This window comes from Pyricularia grisea, assembly GCF_004355905.1.
Source record: "Pyricularia grisea strain NI907 chromosome Unknown Pyricularia_grisea_NI907_Scaffold_4, whole genome shotgun sequence".
NCBI lineage: Eukaryota > Fungi > Ascomycota > Sordariomycetes > Magnaporthales > Pyriculariaceae > Pyricularia > Pyricularia grisea.
Window position 1 is genome coordinate 1092232 of NW_022156718.1, and position 14500 is coordinate 1106731.

Sequence of the window (14500 nt, forward strand, 5' to 3'; positions counted from 1 at the left end):
AAGGGTTGTGCGGAGAAAATCCCGTCTACATGCTTTGTATTACAACGGGTGCCATGTCCTGAACAAGTTTTGATGATGTCGACACCATCGAGATGGTCGGATGAGATATCGCCGCCCAGAATAGGGGTGTCCAGAAGGAATCAGGGGAACTCAGAAATTTGTAAAGGGTGCGTCATGCGTCATACACCATGCTTGTGTATCTGGAAGAGGGGGGAAACTGAGGCCATCGCCACTGGTGTTGGCAAGAGTGCAGCTATACCATGGCTAACCAAAACACAAAGCTTATTCGGTGGTATTTGAAAGCCATTGAAGGTGCTCTTATGCTCCATATGACTACCTTACTTCTTTTCCCCTTATCCATTGTTTCTTAAGATTTGCCGGTCAGGTTGACATCTACGTCCACCGGCCTTCTCTTCAGCCACTGCATCGGGTTTCTTTCGCGTTAATTAAGAGAAACGAGCCTGTCTGCTTTATAGCTGATGCCAAAAATTATTTCCATTGATGAGAGGAATTGCAACAAATATGAGGCAATCCTCAGCAAGAGTAGCCAGAGCTAGGTACCTTAGTCAACAAGAGCTTGTTGTAGAGAAGACGATGATTCAGTACACGAGGAAGGAATGGGACAAAAAAGCCGATCTTGAACTTAGAGACGTTTGCGGTCAAAGGAGCCTTCTTGGATACCTAAGTTTCAGCCTTGTTCAGGGAATGATAAGTGCCATGGTAGACCGGATTATTCCTGATCGGCGCGGCTACGTCACCGACGTCCGTTACTTCCATGGCACCTGGAAGGAGAGGAGGTGACATTTCTTGCGAGTGGAACAGATCGACAAAAGTTCGGCATAACCAAAAAAAGAACTCTTGAAAATCAAGTTGAGGAGTTGAGAACTTACTTCGCTTGCGGCTTCCTCAACTCTCCATCACCGGCTCCACTGCCGCCCATCTCGCTTTCCACACCCTGTCTTGCTCCTGCTCTCTTCACTCTGCCTAGGTACGAAACTGCCTCTTTCGCTCAACGGATCCCATGGGCTCAATTTTCTCTCTTCTTTTGCAGCTTGTCCAGGTTTAAACTCCGTTTTCCCTGCTTCTTTGCTGCATTTCACCAACGGCGAGCTTTTGGCATTCGTTAAAATTGATTTACTCTCGGACAAGATGCAATCTAGAACCGCTCACCCGATGCGAGAACTACAATTAGCCACGGAGCATGTATTACTTTACCAGATGCATAGGCTTTCTTCAAAAAATGAAGCGTTCTTCTTCACCTAGCGACCTACCTCGGCGAGATCTCCAAGCGGCCCCGTTTGGGGATCCAATCACACTTTGGTCGATGACCTAACTACATTGCAATAAACTTACTCTATCCTCCAAGATTGCCAAAGTACTGCACTTGACGCTATCCCTGGCCAGCTCTCTTATCAATCTCCAAACTGATCAATGGGTATGAGCTAATCAATGTCAAACATCATGCTGGCGCCACGTATTCCTAGCCCAAGGAAATCGAGAGACATCAGCAACGATGCATGGCAGCTGCCTTACCCCTTATTGATACGGTTTTGCCTCCTGTCAGCGCCAAAGCCTTCAGATAAAGAAAGAGAATGTTCTCTAATTTCTAGGCCACAATTTTGTACCATCGATAAGGGCCAACGTGGCAATAATTTCACCAGTTTCTGTCATCCCAAGAAGTATGTCAAATTTTCCCTGAATCGCATCCAGAAGTCGTTGTGATGAATTGAACTGGTATGCGAGGCTTCGGGGTACTCATGTTTCTATTCTGATTCATGGGACTCCGTCCTTTGCGTGCTATTTATGACTTTTCCAAATCAACAGACGACAGGAATCTTTCTCGTTCCTGTGATTTTGCCCAAGATTATTTCCCTTAGATTAGACTTTCAAGGCACCCAACAAGGATATTAGACCAGGCTCACCTAAATTACAATCAGCAATTGCAAGAATAAAACAGTCAAACAGGCTATCATCATACATTCAAGTCCATGATAAACTCCGGTGATTACTGAGCGCAGGCCGACACAGTTCAAAGGTTACATCGGACGACCGTTGCACAGGAACAAGACCTAGGCCTTTCCACTACCCAACTATACTTCAAAATTCGTCCTGTTCCTTGCATCATGCATCAGACTCGTCCGTGGACCAGGCACAAAATTGCTGATTTTTGCATAGATGCCGGCCCGAAGCTCAGGAACGGCAGTTGGTCGCGATCGGACGAGACGAACAGGCCATGTCCAAGTTTTGATGTGATCAAGTGTGCAAGGAGTGCATATTCGACTGTTGCCTCTTGCAATTGTTGAACGACGTCAGGGGAAATGGGCTCTTACAAAGCAAAGAAGACCTTTTTTCAGCTGCCAACCCATTATCGCTGACGTGGGTGGTGATTATCACATCACTTACCACGCTACACAGAGTCTTAAGCATATTCTCAACCATCAATCTCGTAAGCAACTGACAGGCAAGCATAGATTGATGTAGTTCTTCTACTTGGAAAGTAATTCAACATGTCCATCTGGCTGACCGACCATCCGATAGCCATCAGGATGGCTCACAACAGCAAGAAGGATGTCAGAACCAGCTCGATCCAGTGTTGGGTCAGCCGCTGTACGGAAGGGCCCTTCCCGAACTCCAGAGGAATGCGGTCTTCCCGACACCGAGCAAGCAAAGGATACTGTGTTCGCAACTGTATCCAGTCTCTCTCCAGCCTCGCAACATCGCCTCAAAGCTACAACAAGAGTGTCTGAGCTTGGACCCTGCGGCCCATTACCTTAAGAGATTGGGATTTCCTCTTCGATTCTTATCACGGTTCTGGCTCTTTCGGACTACACAAGCTTTCCCCCGGAGTCCTATTTGCCATAGGGTAGTCGCCATTATCACTCCGGAGTGTGAAAAGATTTAAGCTTGCTGGCAAACGTCATTGCCTAAAGTTCTCAGCTCTTTCTGGACTCTATTTTCTTTCTTCTTTTACTTGTTAATCTTCTATCAACCTTTTTCCTTTTCTTCTTCCCAGTCCTGACTGCGTATGCTTTTGTCCTCCTGCGTATACCCTCTTTTTCGTCTTACTATCATATACCCTCTCGATACTCCAGAAAGTATCAAAGAACAGCAGCCATAAGAGCAACACCATAATGCGCGGCTCGTTGGTGACAAAGGCTTGCGTAGCCGCTTCAGCAGGCGGCAGCTTGGTGCTCGCCTACCCAGGCATGGGGCGGATGAACGAGTTGATCGCACAAATAAAAGCCCAAGGCTCCATCAACACAACGATGAGACACGACCGCGATCTAATCACCAGCGGCCCCATACTGGCACCTTCACCTCTTGACTCAACCGAGGTCATCGGCGACCTTGTCGACATCCCCGATGCTGGACTTACAGTTGTGGGCAGGTCCGTTCGCAATATCTTAATCCGTGCGCCAAACGAGCCCGCCGAAGGCACCGACATCTATCCTTCCATCGACTCGGTCCCAGACATGGGCACTCCTGCGTGCAGGGCCGACGTCTGCTGCATCTGGTGGTACGTCGGCTACGACATGTACGACATGTTCACGGCGAGAGATGGCAGCTGTACAAAAGCCGCCCAGGCGGCCGTTCGTCTAGGTTTCCATGACGCCGCCGGTTGGTCAAAAGGCACGGCGCCAATTGGAGGGGCGGACGGTTCCATCGTGCTGGCCCCCGAGGAGATGGCTCGGAAGGATAATCGCGGCTTGGCCGAAATTGTCGACCAAATGCAAGAGTGGTACGATTATTACAATGAATACGGAGTCGGTATGGCGGACCTGATCCAATTTGGCGCCACCGTAGCAGCTGTGTCCTGCCCCCAGGGTCCACGCATCCGGTCCTTTGTCGGCCGTATCGATTCGCGCGTGCCCGCCCCTGAGGGACTTCTCCCGCCCGTCGATGCTAGTGCCGAATTTAACATTGAGCTTTTTGTCAACAAGACCATCATGCCCAACGGGCTCGCGGCGCTTCTGGGGGCGCACACAACAAGTAACCAGCGGTTCGTCAACCGGGAACGCGAGGGCGATGCACAGGACAGCTCGCCGGGATACTGGGACACGCAGTTTTACCGCGACACCCTGGCGTTTCCCGGCGGCGACCCAGACGTCTTTACGTTCCAGAGCGACGTCAGCCTGTCGTTGGACCCGCGGACGGGCCCGAGGTTTGTGGACTTTGCGCGCATGGGAGTCGAGCAGCGGGCGTGGAACGCCGAGTACGCGAGAGAATACGTCCGTCTGAGCATGCTGGGCGTCTACAATATCAACAATCTCGTCGAGTGCACGCGCGCCATGCCGCCGGCCTACGACCAGGACTGGTGGGCCCTCAGGAGGAGGGTCAAGCGCAAGGTCTCCAGCCGCGTCAGTGAACCCAAGCAGCTAAAAGAAGAGGAAGTGGCTCCGGTCACCGATTCGGTATAATGCAGAAACCAAAAGATGGGATGAGGGTGTTGAAAGTCGTGTCTATGTTTTTTTATACCTGGGCTTGGATTTTAGGATAAGGTAAGGTACCTAGGCAAGGTATATCATATTGGAAGCGGCGTTTTTTGGTGTTGGTTTGTTTTTGCGGGCATTTTCCTTATTTGAATGTCTCTCTGATGAGATTCTTTATAGTCCTGGAGTTTTGTTAGACATCTGCTCGATGTGGGTTGACTTTGTTCTCATGTACTTAGCTGCAGTTCTGATTAAATAATGGTTTCTTTTCTTTTAACCTAGAGCTTATTCTCCCTGGTCCCGCCATTGCAGTGGCAGGGTGTTACTCTCGATAGTATTGTCCATGTTGTGAATGGCAGCGTGCGGGTCGGTTAGGTACCTTGATATCATGCTATGCGAGGCAAGAAAAGCATTGGAGTTTGGCATTCTTGCCTGGCAGCAAACAAATGTGTTCAAATACAAACTCAGAACTCACTCACTTGAAAATGAGCCATGACCAAAATCGATTTCAGAATCTTCGCCAGACCTTATGAAACCAACATACAACAGACCTGCACATCCGAATTATTATCATCAAGCACCATCTCACCCAATGACAGACGACGAGGTAAAGGAAATCATCCCGATCAACGCCAAGAACCGCATTTAATGAACAAATAACTGATCCCATCTTACTGATTCCCCTCCATGGAGCAGACAGCCTGGCTTGCGATCTTCAACCGCCGCCTCGCCACAAGCGAGCAAGTCCTCGCCGAGGTCCGGAGCTTCCTCGAGTCGATCCAGAAATTCCAAGACCGCTGCGTCGACAGAAACGCAGCATTCAAGACCATCTGCGCGCGATACGATGCGCTGTTCCTCGCTCCGGCGTCCACGCCCGGCTCGAGCGCCGCCCACCTCGCATCCCAGCGAGCGGCCACCACGGACCACAACCTAGACGTCGAGCGCTACGGCGCCGCCGTCGACGCCCTGCAGGCCGAGTTGATCGCTCTGGAGCGCGATCTGGGCCTCCTCGACCACAGGAAGTCGCGGGAGACGGCGTCTGCGATCCGGGACATGCGCGCCGAGGCGGCGGCCATGCGTGCACCAAACATCGGGGACGGGCTGTGGAGGTCGCGGTGTATGGGGCGCAGAGACGCGGTGACTTATGCGTCCGGGTACATCAAGATGCTGAACCAGGCGGTCAAGACGTGCGCAATGGTGATTTCCGAACAGCGGGCCCTCTGCGCTTCCGTGAATGACAAGCAGGTCCAGGCGCAGCTCCGGATCAGGGCGGATGGAATCGCTATCAGATACGGGGTGCGCGCCAGTGCCGAGTTCGTGGAGCGTCCCAGCTGCGATGGCCTAGCGAGGCTGCAGGAGCAAGGAGAGGCGGCGTCAGGAGAGTGGACGCCGGAGAGGAGATGCGTCCGTCGGTCAAAGATGGCACTGCAGGAGCAGCTGCTGCGGGATCAGGTCGAGCAAAAAGACACACTGGAGGACTACATTAGCCGTGCGAAGAAGTTGCATGAGTCGACTTTAGATCTGCTCGATGACAACCTATACGACCTCAAGGGCAGAATGGTCGACATCAAATCAGCAGAGGTTATAGAGGCACTGGAGCTCTGGGTCGACCTCGTTGTTGTGCCGGACCTTGATTCCAGCAACAACGCGTCTACTCCGGAATCGACGTAGTTCCCCCCCCCCAAATGGTAGGCCGGCTGGGATTCATATCGGTTATTGGGGGGCTATATAAGACTTCGGCGGATGATATCTTGAAGAGAATCGCAGAGACCTGGCTCAACCTTGGTGAGGCCCTATATTGGGCTCTTGGCCTATTCGGGATTTACAAAGGAAAATGAAGACATGATTATTCGTCTGGTTGACGGATAGGTTTGTTCATGTAATAAAACGACAATCTCGACTGCTGCTAGATCTCAAGACAGAAATGGTGCATTCCCTGGTGTTCTCCTTTCAGTTAACCTCAATCGTGGGAAACACATGTATGTAAGTTTTTGTCAAGTTTGTTTATATTCACAACGATTGTGACAGAAATAAACAAAGAGGAAGGAGTTTGCGGCGAGTGAACCTAGGGTATGATCATCTAAGCATTGCAACAGTCTGTGGCTAGATTCATACTTGGGTGGTCCGAAGTTGTTCATTAGGTTGGTTGCGTTAGTAGAGAGTGGATTTCCGGTATAATATGTGTGCTGACTAATCCAATGATGGATGCAAGGCGACCAAGATGCCCCGCTCCTACCCCAACTTTTTTTTGCAGCTGCAGTTCGAAAAAAAAGTTGCTGATAAGATAACACCGAGAAAAGTCTCGAGCTCCCTCTTCCATCCGCGAAAGTCCTGCCCACCGCGGGAACGAGGTGCCTACCTACCTACCTACTTCGCTTCGCGCAGTGCCAAACAAACACTTTAATACACTTAGCTTCTTGAAAAGAGCCACGGCTCATTCCGATTGAAGCAATGGGCAAACGAAAGAGCGAACAGCACAGAGGTCACCATGGGCGCAAGAGGAGGAGATTGGCAGCCGAACGCGAAAACGAGGCCGCAGAGGAAGTCAAGCACAGCACCGAGCAGCAACCCGCTGAATTAAACATTATCCACGATGACTTCATACCACTCGATGAAGACACCGGCTTCGTAGGCCCGCCAGAGACGCGCGAGTACTTTGGCATGCTCACCGAAGACGAACAGGAAGAGTTCAAGCGACTAGACAATGCCCTCGAGGACGACGATCCGAATGTGGACCGCGACGAGCTCCTCGCCACAATATTCGAGGTAGCCAAGGGCAAAGAGCTTAAGCTCGCCTGTAGCCAGTCGTGCTCGAGGTTGATGGAGCGGCTGATCCTGCTGTCAAACACCAGGCAGAAGAAAGGCCTGTTCGATGCCTTTGCGAACCATTTCCCGACACTCGTCACTCACAGGTTCGGCAGTCACTGCTGTGAGCAACTGTTCTTGCAGTCGGCTCCGGTGATCACTCGGGAGCTGACTGGAGAGGTCGAGGGCAACGACAAGGATGCACAAGAGGAGGGCGCGGGGGATGGTGCAGAGAAGCAGCCCTTGTTGACCATGGAGGAGCTGTTCTTGTTGGTCTTGGACGAGCTCGAAGAGCATTTGACAGTGTTGATGACTGACACCTTCGGCTCACATACCCTCCGAGTGCTCCTCACTGTCCTTTCCGGTAGGCCACTAAGTCAGGTGGCAACCAAAAGCCTACTTCAGAGCAAGAGAAAGGAGCAGATTGCTTTACCAGACGGCTGGACAGCAACAGAAGAAACTGGTGACCAACCTAGAGCTGTTCCGGCATGCTTTGATATGGCAGTCCGCAAGATCATATCCGACGTCTTGGTCGCACTAGACCCGACCATGCTCGCCGTGATGGTCAAGCACCCTACTGGCAACCCAATCCTGCAGCTGCTCCTCGAGCTCGACATTGCGCTCAACACCAAAGCCAACAGCAAACGCAAGTCAAAAGCTCAGGAAGCGGAGGAGGCAAAGTTGGAGACGGCTGAAGAAAAGCCCAAGGAGGATGCGGGTGGTCCACAAACCTTGCTTGAGCGCTTACTTCCGGGTGCACCGTCCACCTTGAGCGATGAGAACTCGGAGGCGGCCAGGTTTGTCAGTGGCACAATTTACGACTCAATAGGATCACGCCTGCTCGAAACGCTTGTAAGCCATTGCCCAGGCAAGATATTTAAAGGCCTGTGGAGTCACATTATTGGCCCTCGGTTCGAGACACTCCTCCGCAACGAGACGGCGACATATGTGGCAATGAAGGCCTTGGTCAGGCTCAGTCGAGAGGACCTTGCGGACGCCGTGCAAAAGACGATACCCAAAGTGGAAATGCTAGTGTCCAAAGGTCGCTTCAATATCTTGACCTTGTTGTTTGAGCGCTGCCATGCCCGTGAAGCGTCTACATCGGCAGATGCTCTGCTCAAGGCTGTAACAGAGGCTTGCAGCGCATTGGGTGGCTCACTCGTCCGCACTCTGTGTTATCTTGAGGATGATGAGACCAACAAGGAAGAAACGAAAGACAAGGTCAAAAAGGTGGAAAAAGATCAAAGCGACAAGAAAGATAAGAAGGATAAGAAGGACAAGAAGGACAAAAAGGAGAAGAAGGATAGGAAGGATAAACCGGTCGTTTCTCAAGAGATGGAACCTCTTGCAGATCCACCAAAGAAGAAGGATGATCTCATCCGCAACGGCACCAAACTAGCAACAACCATGATACAAGTCGGTGGGAAACCGGCACAGGCTGTACAGGGCTCCCTCATGTTTCTTGACCAAGAAAAGCTGCTGCACCTGGCGACATCATCAACCGCTACAGCCAAATTCTTGACAGCAGCCCTATCCGCCCCGTCCTCGAATCCCATCTACCACAAGATGCTGGTAACGGCACTCAAGCCGCACGCCATGGAGCTGGCACATTCATTCACCGGATCCTTTGTGATTAACGCCATCGCCCTGATTCCCTCCAAAGCAGAAGGATTCGCCCTTCCCTTCTTCATCAAGCAGAGCATCGTCGAACTGCTGACCGCAGACGACGCGAGCCTACGCAGCACCCCACAGGGCAGGAAAGTATGGGCGGCGTGGAAGGGCGAGCTGTGGGTGCGTAAGCGGGCCGAGTGGATACGATGGGCTAAGGAGGTCGAGCCTGAGGAGGCAAGGTGGGCAAAGACGCCGCAGCCGAGAGTCAAGGAAGATCGTTCGGGACAAAAAGGGGATAAAGAGGGAAAAGGTCACAAGGGTCGTCAATTTACAGACAGAGATGGCAAGGACAAGGACAAGAAAAGGAAAAAGCAGGAGGTGGATGAGCGAATATCAGCCTAGATGCCATAACAGGTTATTGGCTTCTGTAGATACCCCAGAGTCGTTAAATAAACGTAACCAGGTACTCAATCCGGATGCTGCGGAGTTTGATTTATTTTTATCATTTTGTCACGTCAAGATGGTACATTGATGGAAATTTTGTTTCTAGGGTATCGCCACACCATTAACGCCAGTCTATAAGATCAGATCTAAATGCCCCATCTCCATTGAAACACCCATATATCTATGTCCCATGAATCAACATTGTTCATTTGAGCGGAAAGCCTCATTGGTCCCACTGCCGCTCTGTTTTGGTCTGTTGCTAGCTTGGTAAGTCATGTAAACCATACCCTGATGCTAGTCCTAACAACAGGTGCCATCAGATGATAGAAGTACCACTGCTGTTTCTTGCATAGCTTCCCCATGAGGGGTGTTATTCATGAGTAGTAGCCATGGCTGGACTGTCTCGACTCTGAGCTCTGGATTGTTTGATGAACATCTCCCGTCAGCAAACCTTTTTTTTTTTTTTTGCCTTTCTGATTGCAAAGGAGGATCTAGCGTTTGATGAAGGAATCTCAACACTTACACCGTGGCCCTTTCCCCTTGAACCCTCGCTCTTCCCCCCGCTTTTCACACCGCTCGACTGCTTGTGCTTCTGAGAGCCGGACGACGTCCCGGTCCCGGCGCTGCGTGCGCCACTCTCGCTGGAGTGTTTACCCATGTCGTAGCCGCTTCGAGGCATGGCTGTTATTTTGGGTTTGTATGATACTATTTGGCGAAAAAGGAAGGTTTGATGTGAGGTAGGGTAAAAATGCTCTGGGATGTGTTCAGAGGCGTAGGTAGTGCTGCAAATGTTTGGGGAGTATTAAAAAAAAAACAAGGCTGTCATGGGTGATGACGAGGTAACCAGATGTGAGGCTATCGGATGATATGATGAGGTAGGTAGATGTGAGGAGGAGCATTTGTATTCACCAAAGACAGAAAGCCAGACTGGGGAACAGTTTGAAGACACTTATATATCTCAAAGTACAGCCTGGCTACTGGCCACCTGGGAAGGGGTGAAGAGAGCTTTCCAGCAAGAACGGGCATTATCATCAGCTCCCGCAAGCTGCTACTGCCTGTCATTGTTCTGGGAAACAATTATCGGAATCGCCGTGATTAAGAGGCACAAAAAAGGGACCGCCTCTCTTGCAGTATGGCCCTATGCCAAGATGAGATTTGGTGACAACTCGACTTTTTTTTTTTTTTTTTGTCGGTGTTGTTTGGGGAGGGCAATCATTATCAGAAAATGATAATGGCCCTCCGGGCTCATGGCTATCCCTTTGTCAAAATGTATACATGCATCGGAGGCGGGCTTCCCCAGGATGGATTTTTATTGTAGTTCTGCCTATGTCGCTTTGTGCGTAAAGGAATGATAGGGTGCAAGATTCGCATCTCGAAAAAGCACCTTTCATATTATTTCTTGTCTCCTTGCCTCAATGATTTTGTGTTTCACGAGAAAAGGGAACAAAAAAGACTTTTCGTCAGGTTACGCCAGGCCTATATATGACAGGTCAAACCTTGGTTTGTCAGGGGATTGTTTTTTTTTTTTTTTTTTTTTTTTTTTTTTTTGTTAGGGTGTGCATTGGCAAACTGTCACATATTGCTCCCCCAAATGTTTCTAGAACCTAGCAGACATGTTTATAAATAATGCAGGCCTTGGACGTAGTGTTTATAGTCTTTATTCTGTCGATAGCTTGAGGTAGATACCCCTCGCTGGACAAAGGCTCCGGCCCGTCCGAAGGCAGGGACATCAATCCCAAATCGGCCCACCACACGTCATTTTGGTACCCAATTTCGTTTTGAGCCGTCGAAATTCCTTGTTGAAAGGTTTCATGGGGGCAAGATGCAGTACAGTAAACTGGGGGATTCCAAGTTTCATCAGTGTATTTGCCCTTTTTTCCACTTGACTGTTGGCTTGGCCGTCCTTCCTTGTCATCCTTTTTAAATAGCCTGACAGACTAACCAGGTGTTAAATACTCACAAAATGGGACACGTCGTTTTTAACAAGCCTACAGATTAGCTGCGTGCGTGCACCTATATGTTATGTGACCTTTTGTGGTAGATGCTGGTATGGATGTCAGCCAGCCCCTGAAGGACAAAGAAGGTGATCTCCGACCCTGAAGTTTCTGAATGGCTATCTTAGCTTGTACAGCTTCAACGCATAAGGAATGTATGATAAGAGTACTTCACGCTCTTTCAATTACGTACTTGGTACATCATCTCTATCCAACACACTCTCATTATCCAACTGGTGCCATACCTAAGATGAGTACAAACATTACCAACTTGATACAACACAAGTCATAGGGCTAGATTTATGCAGATGTCGACTCTCAAATTAAATGGAAGTTGTATATATTTGAAGCTAACCCTTGATTTTATTAACCCTTGGGGCGGTCAACTTTTCTTTCTCCTTAATGGAGGGGGGTATCTGGTTTAAGTCCCTTGAAGGCTCAAAGGCCTTAATAGTACAAAAGCAGAAAAGCACACTGAACATGGTCCGTGGCCTGCTAAGAAACAACAAAAAACTCAAGAAAGAGGATGATCAGGAAAACTAGTCCCTCCCGTGCATCTACAAGGAGATTTCTTCTGATCCCTTCAAATGCAAATCCTCATGTATGCGTGCGCCCTAAACTCCTTGCGTAACTCTCATGATCTCGAGCCAAAATACTCGATGCCGTGTATGCCCTTATATCCCTTGCATTTTCCTTCCATATTTCGTCCGTTATGTAAAAAGAATTGGGACGAATGCTCAATTGTCAATCCTAAACTGGGTGACGAAATGAGACCATTGTCAATATTGAGTGACCTAAAACTCAATGACCACACTCAGCCGCGCTCAAAGTTAGAGCGCCCGACTTGATCAAGTTTATTTTGACAGTTCGGAATCGGGCGTATTAAGCCGCCAAACTCTCCCAACTGTCGGACTCGGGAAATTGAGTGTCGTGTGGTCTCAGGTTGTTCTTCGATGAACCAATTTCCCCAAAACCTTTTTATGGGAATAGTGGTAGTGTAGTGAAACAGCTGATTTCTTGAACCTTGCATTCAGAAAAAAAAGCAGGAGAAAAAAGAATTTTGATGTCGTAGATGTACATTGTGCTGACTTGACCCCGAAGCATGGGTGAATTTATTAGTAGCGAGAGGTCAGAAAGACTGTACTACCGATGCTTTGCTCAAACGGTGGTCCATCTCTCAGGACTGAGGCTGCGTCGGTATCGTATTGAACGACTCAAAGTTGAAGTACTGGTCCATGTCCATATCTTCGAGGCTGTAGTTGACTTCCTCGCCGAGTCCATCGGTGACACCAAAGGTTCCATCCCCTTGGAACATGTGGTTCACACCAATCGGGCTTGCAAAAGCGTCGGAACAGCCATGAGCCTCCGCACTCGTGGTGTTGAAGTAGCTATGGTGCGTCTTCTGATCCGGGCCCGTCTGAAGCCACTCCGGTAGCTGGTCCATGTCTTGGTCCCCATGGTGTGCTGTCAAAGGCGAGTTTGATGCCTCGACTGATGACTGACGGTACGTCATGTTGTAGTCTACCCAAGGACCTGAAAGCATCTGCTCTACATTGGCAGGAAGCTGGGAAGTGAAGACCGAGTTACCATTGACTATAGGTGCTGTTGGGACCATGGGACGAAGGCTATCCGTTGTCATATAGGGGTTGGCAACGTTCATTTCGGGCGTTTGCAGATGGGCCTGTGGCGACTCTCCTCCCGAGGCTGTCGTCAAGGCGGGCGTGGAAACGGTTTCGTTTGAGTTGTGCCGCTGACAGCCCATCATCCTCATGCTATCCAAGTCCGTGGAGTTATCCATGCCGTCAGCAGCGACAGTGTGACGGCGCACATAAGCTGCCTGTGGACTACAAGAAGCCTCGCTCAGAGTCGTGGTCCGTGCCACTGGTGACTGGAACTGGGAGTGAGCATCAGAAGTTGAAGTGGGCGACTGGGAGAAGTCGCGGCTTGGCATATCATGCTGTGCGAAAGAGAGGTGTCGAGTAGTTTGAGGCATCATCTGCTGTTGAGACTGACCACCTTGGTGGTATTGAGCTTGTTGTTGCATATGCTGCTGCTGCTGCATCATCCGCGCCCTAGAGTTCATGCTGCTGAAGCCGGGGAAGTGTTGCTCAAACTGTTGGCCAATCTCGAGCTCCCTTGCCATCTGTGCCATGCCCATGTGCTTCGCAACGTAGGCGTCCATCCGGGCATTGAAATGTGCTGAGCTAGTGTGAAGAGAACCCAAGCTGGCGCGGATGCTCATGGGAATATCATCCTCCTCCTCCTCGTACATCTCCTCCTTGGAGACGATCTCCTCTGTGATCTTGAATCCCTTTCCTGTACGTTTCTTGTGTATCTCGGAAGCAAGGCGTGCGGATGCAACGCGAGCTTCGAGGCTTCGGTCTGATCGTCTGGAGGCGGCGATATACGCCCGCTCTTGGTTCTCTTCATGGGATCGCTCGGTCTAAAAGTGGTTGTTAATTGACTGTAATTTGAAGAATGCAAGCCCCCTAATACAAAGCTAGTTGCAAAGAAGAGCTTGATCAATGATCATGGATTTGGTTTAAGGGAGTGCAAACTTGCCTTCATGGGCTTCTTCGAGCCCGAAGTCTCGGGGTATCTGCGAGGCATATTGAATGTGCGAAAGCAATATGTAACAAATGATTTGGATCCAGTAGGTTGATCAAAGATCGTCAGTTGAAAACCGGGTATTCGGTTCCCAGCTTCTCTTGCGTTCAAACGTCAGAGGAGTGTCTGCAAAAGCAATATTCTGAGGCTGCGGCCACAGCCGTGTTGTTTGGTTGTGACGAATGTGCAAACAGCGAATACAGACTGGTCAACGAAAGCTTGGAAGAAACGGCGTAAGAAGCTGAACAAAGTGGTAACGCGTCCTAAAAAGTAGCTGGCTATTGTGCTAGGAACAAAGGTAGGTATCCAGGTCTTTTAGTAACCCTCCCCTTTCCAGGCAGTTGTTTAGATGGGTGACTGGGTGGCGTCCCAACGAGGAAAAGGGCCAGGAGTAACTTTGGTAGTACGCGGCAAGTCTCAACCGTAAATACAAGAGCCGTTCGGTGGGATAAGCTGTCGGGGATATGGCGTCGATAATGCTCAAAGCTTAAGTGGTAGTTGACCAAAGCTCAGGTACACAGCTACCACTGGACGGGATACAACGAGGGTTGATATTCGAGTGATCCAGGTGTGATAATTATCTTGATTTGAAACAGTAAGGGTTGTTGA

At 49.9% G+C, this 14500-nt stretch overlaps 4 protein-coding genes across 4 annotated transcripts; 2 read left to right on the forward strand and 2 right to left on the reverse strand.

The window, feature by feature from the left end:
* Positions 1-2507: 2507 nt before the first annotated feature.
* Positions 2508-6101, forward strand: PgNI_07068 (uncharacterized protein; the record flags this gene model as incomplete). Its single annotated transcript, XM_031127085.1, has 4 exons — positions 2508-2741; positions 3093-4412; positions 4743-4790; positions 5127-6101. The coding sequence occupies 4 exons, from the start codon at positions 2508-2510 to the stop codon at positions 6099-6101; spliced, it is 2577 nt and encodes an 858-aa protein (XP_030980946.1).
* A 780-nt stretch (positions 6102-6881) lies between these two features.
* PgNI_07069 (uncharacterized protein) lies at positions 6882-9248 on the forward strand (the record flags this gene model as incomplete). Its single annotated transcript, XM_031127086.1, has 1 exon — positions 6882-9248. One exon carries the CDS (start codon positions 6882-6884, stop codon positions 9246-9248), a length of 2367 nt encoding a protein of 788 aa, XP_030980947.1.
* A 416-nt stretch (positions 9249-9664) lies between these two features.
* PgNI_07070 (uncharacterized protein) lies at positions 9665-9969 on the reverse strand (the record flags this gene model as incomplete). The annotated part of the gene is made up of 2 exons (XM_031127087.1): positions 9665-9706; positions 9814-9969. 2 exons carry the CDS (start codon positions 9967-9969, stop codon positions 9665-9667), a joined length of 198 nt encoding a protein of 65 aa, XP_030980583.1.
* A 2492-nt stretch (positions 9970-12461) lies between these two features.
* On the reverse strand, positions 12462-13894 carry PgNI_07071 (uncharacterized protein; the record flags this gene model as incomplete). Its single annotated transcript, XM_031127088.1, has 2 exons — positions 12462-13708; positions 13843-13894. The coding sequence occupies 2 exons, from the start codon at positions 13892-13894 to the stop codon at positions 12462-12464; spliced, it is 1299 nt and encodes a 432-aa protein (XP_030980582.1).
* Positions 13895-14500: the final 606 nt, after the last annotated feature.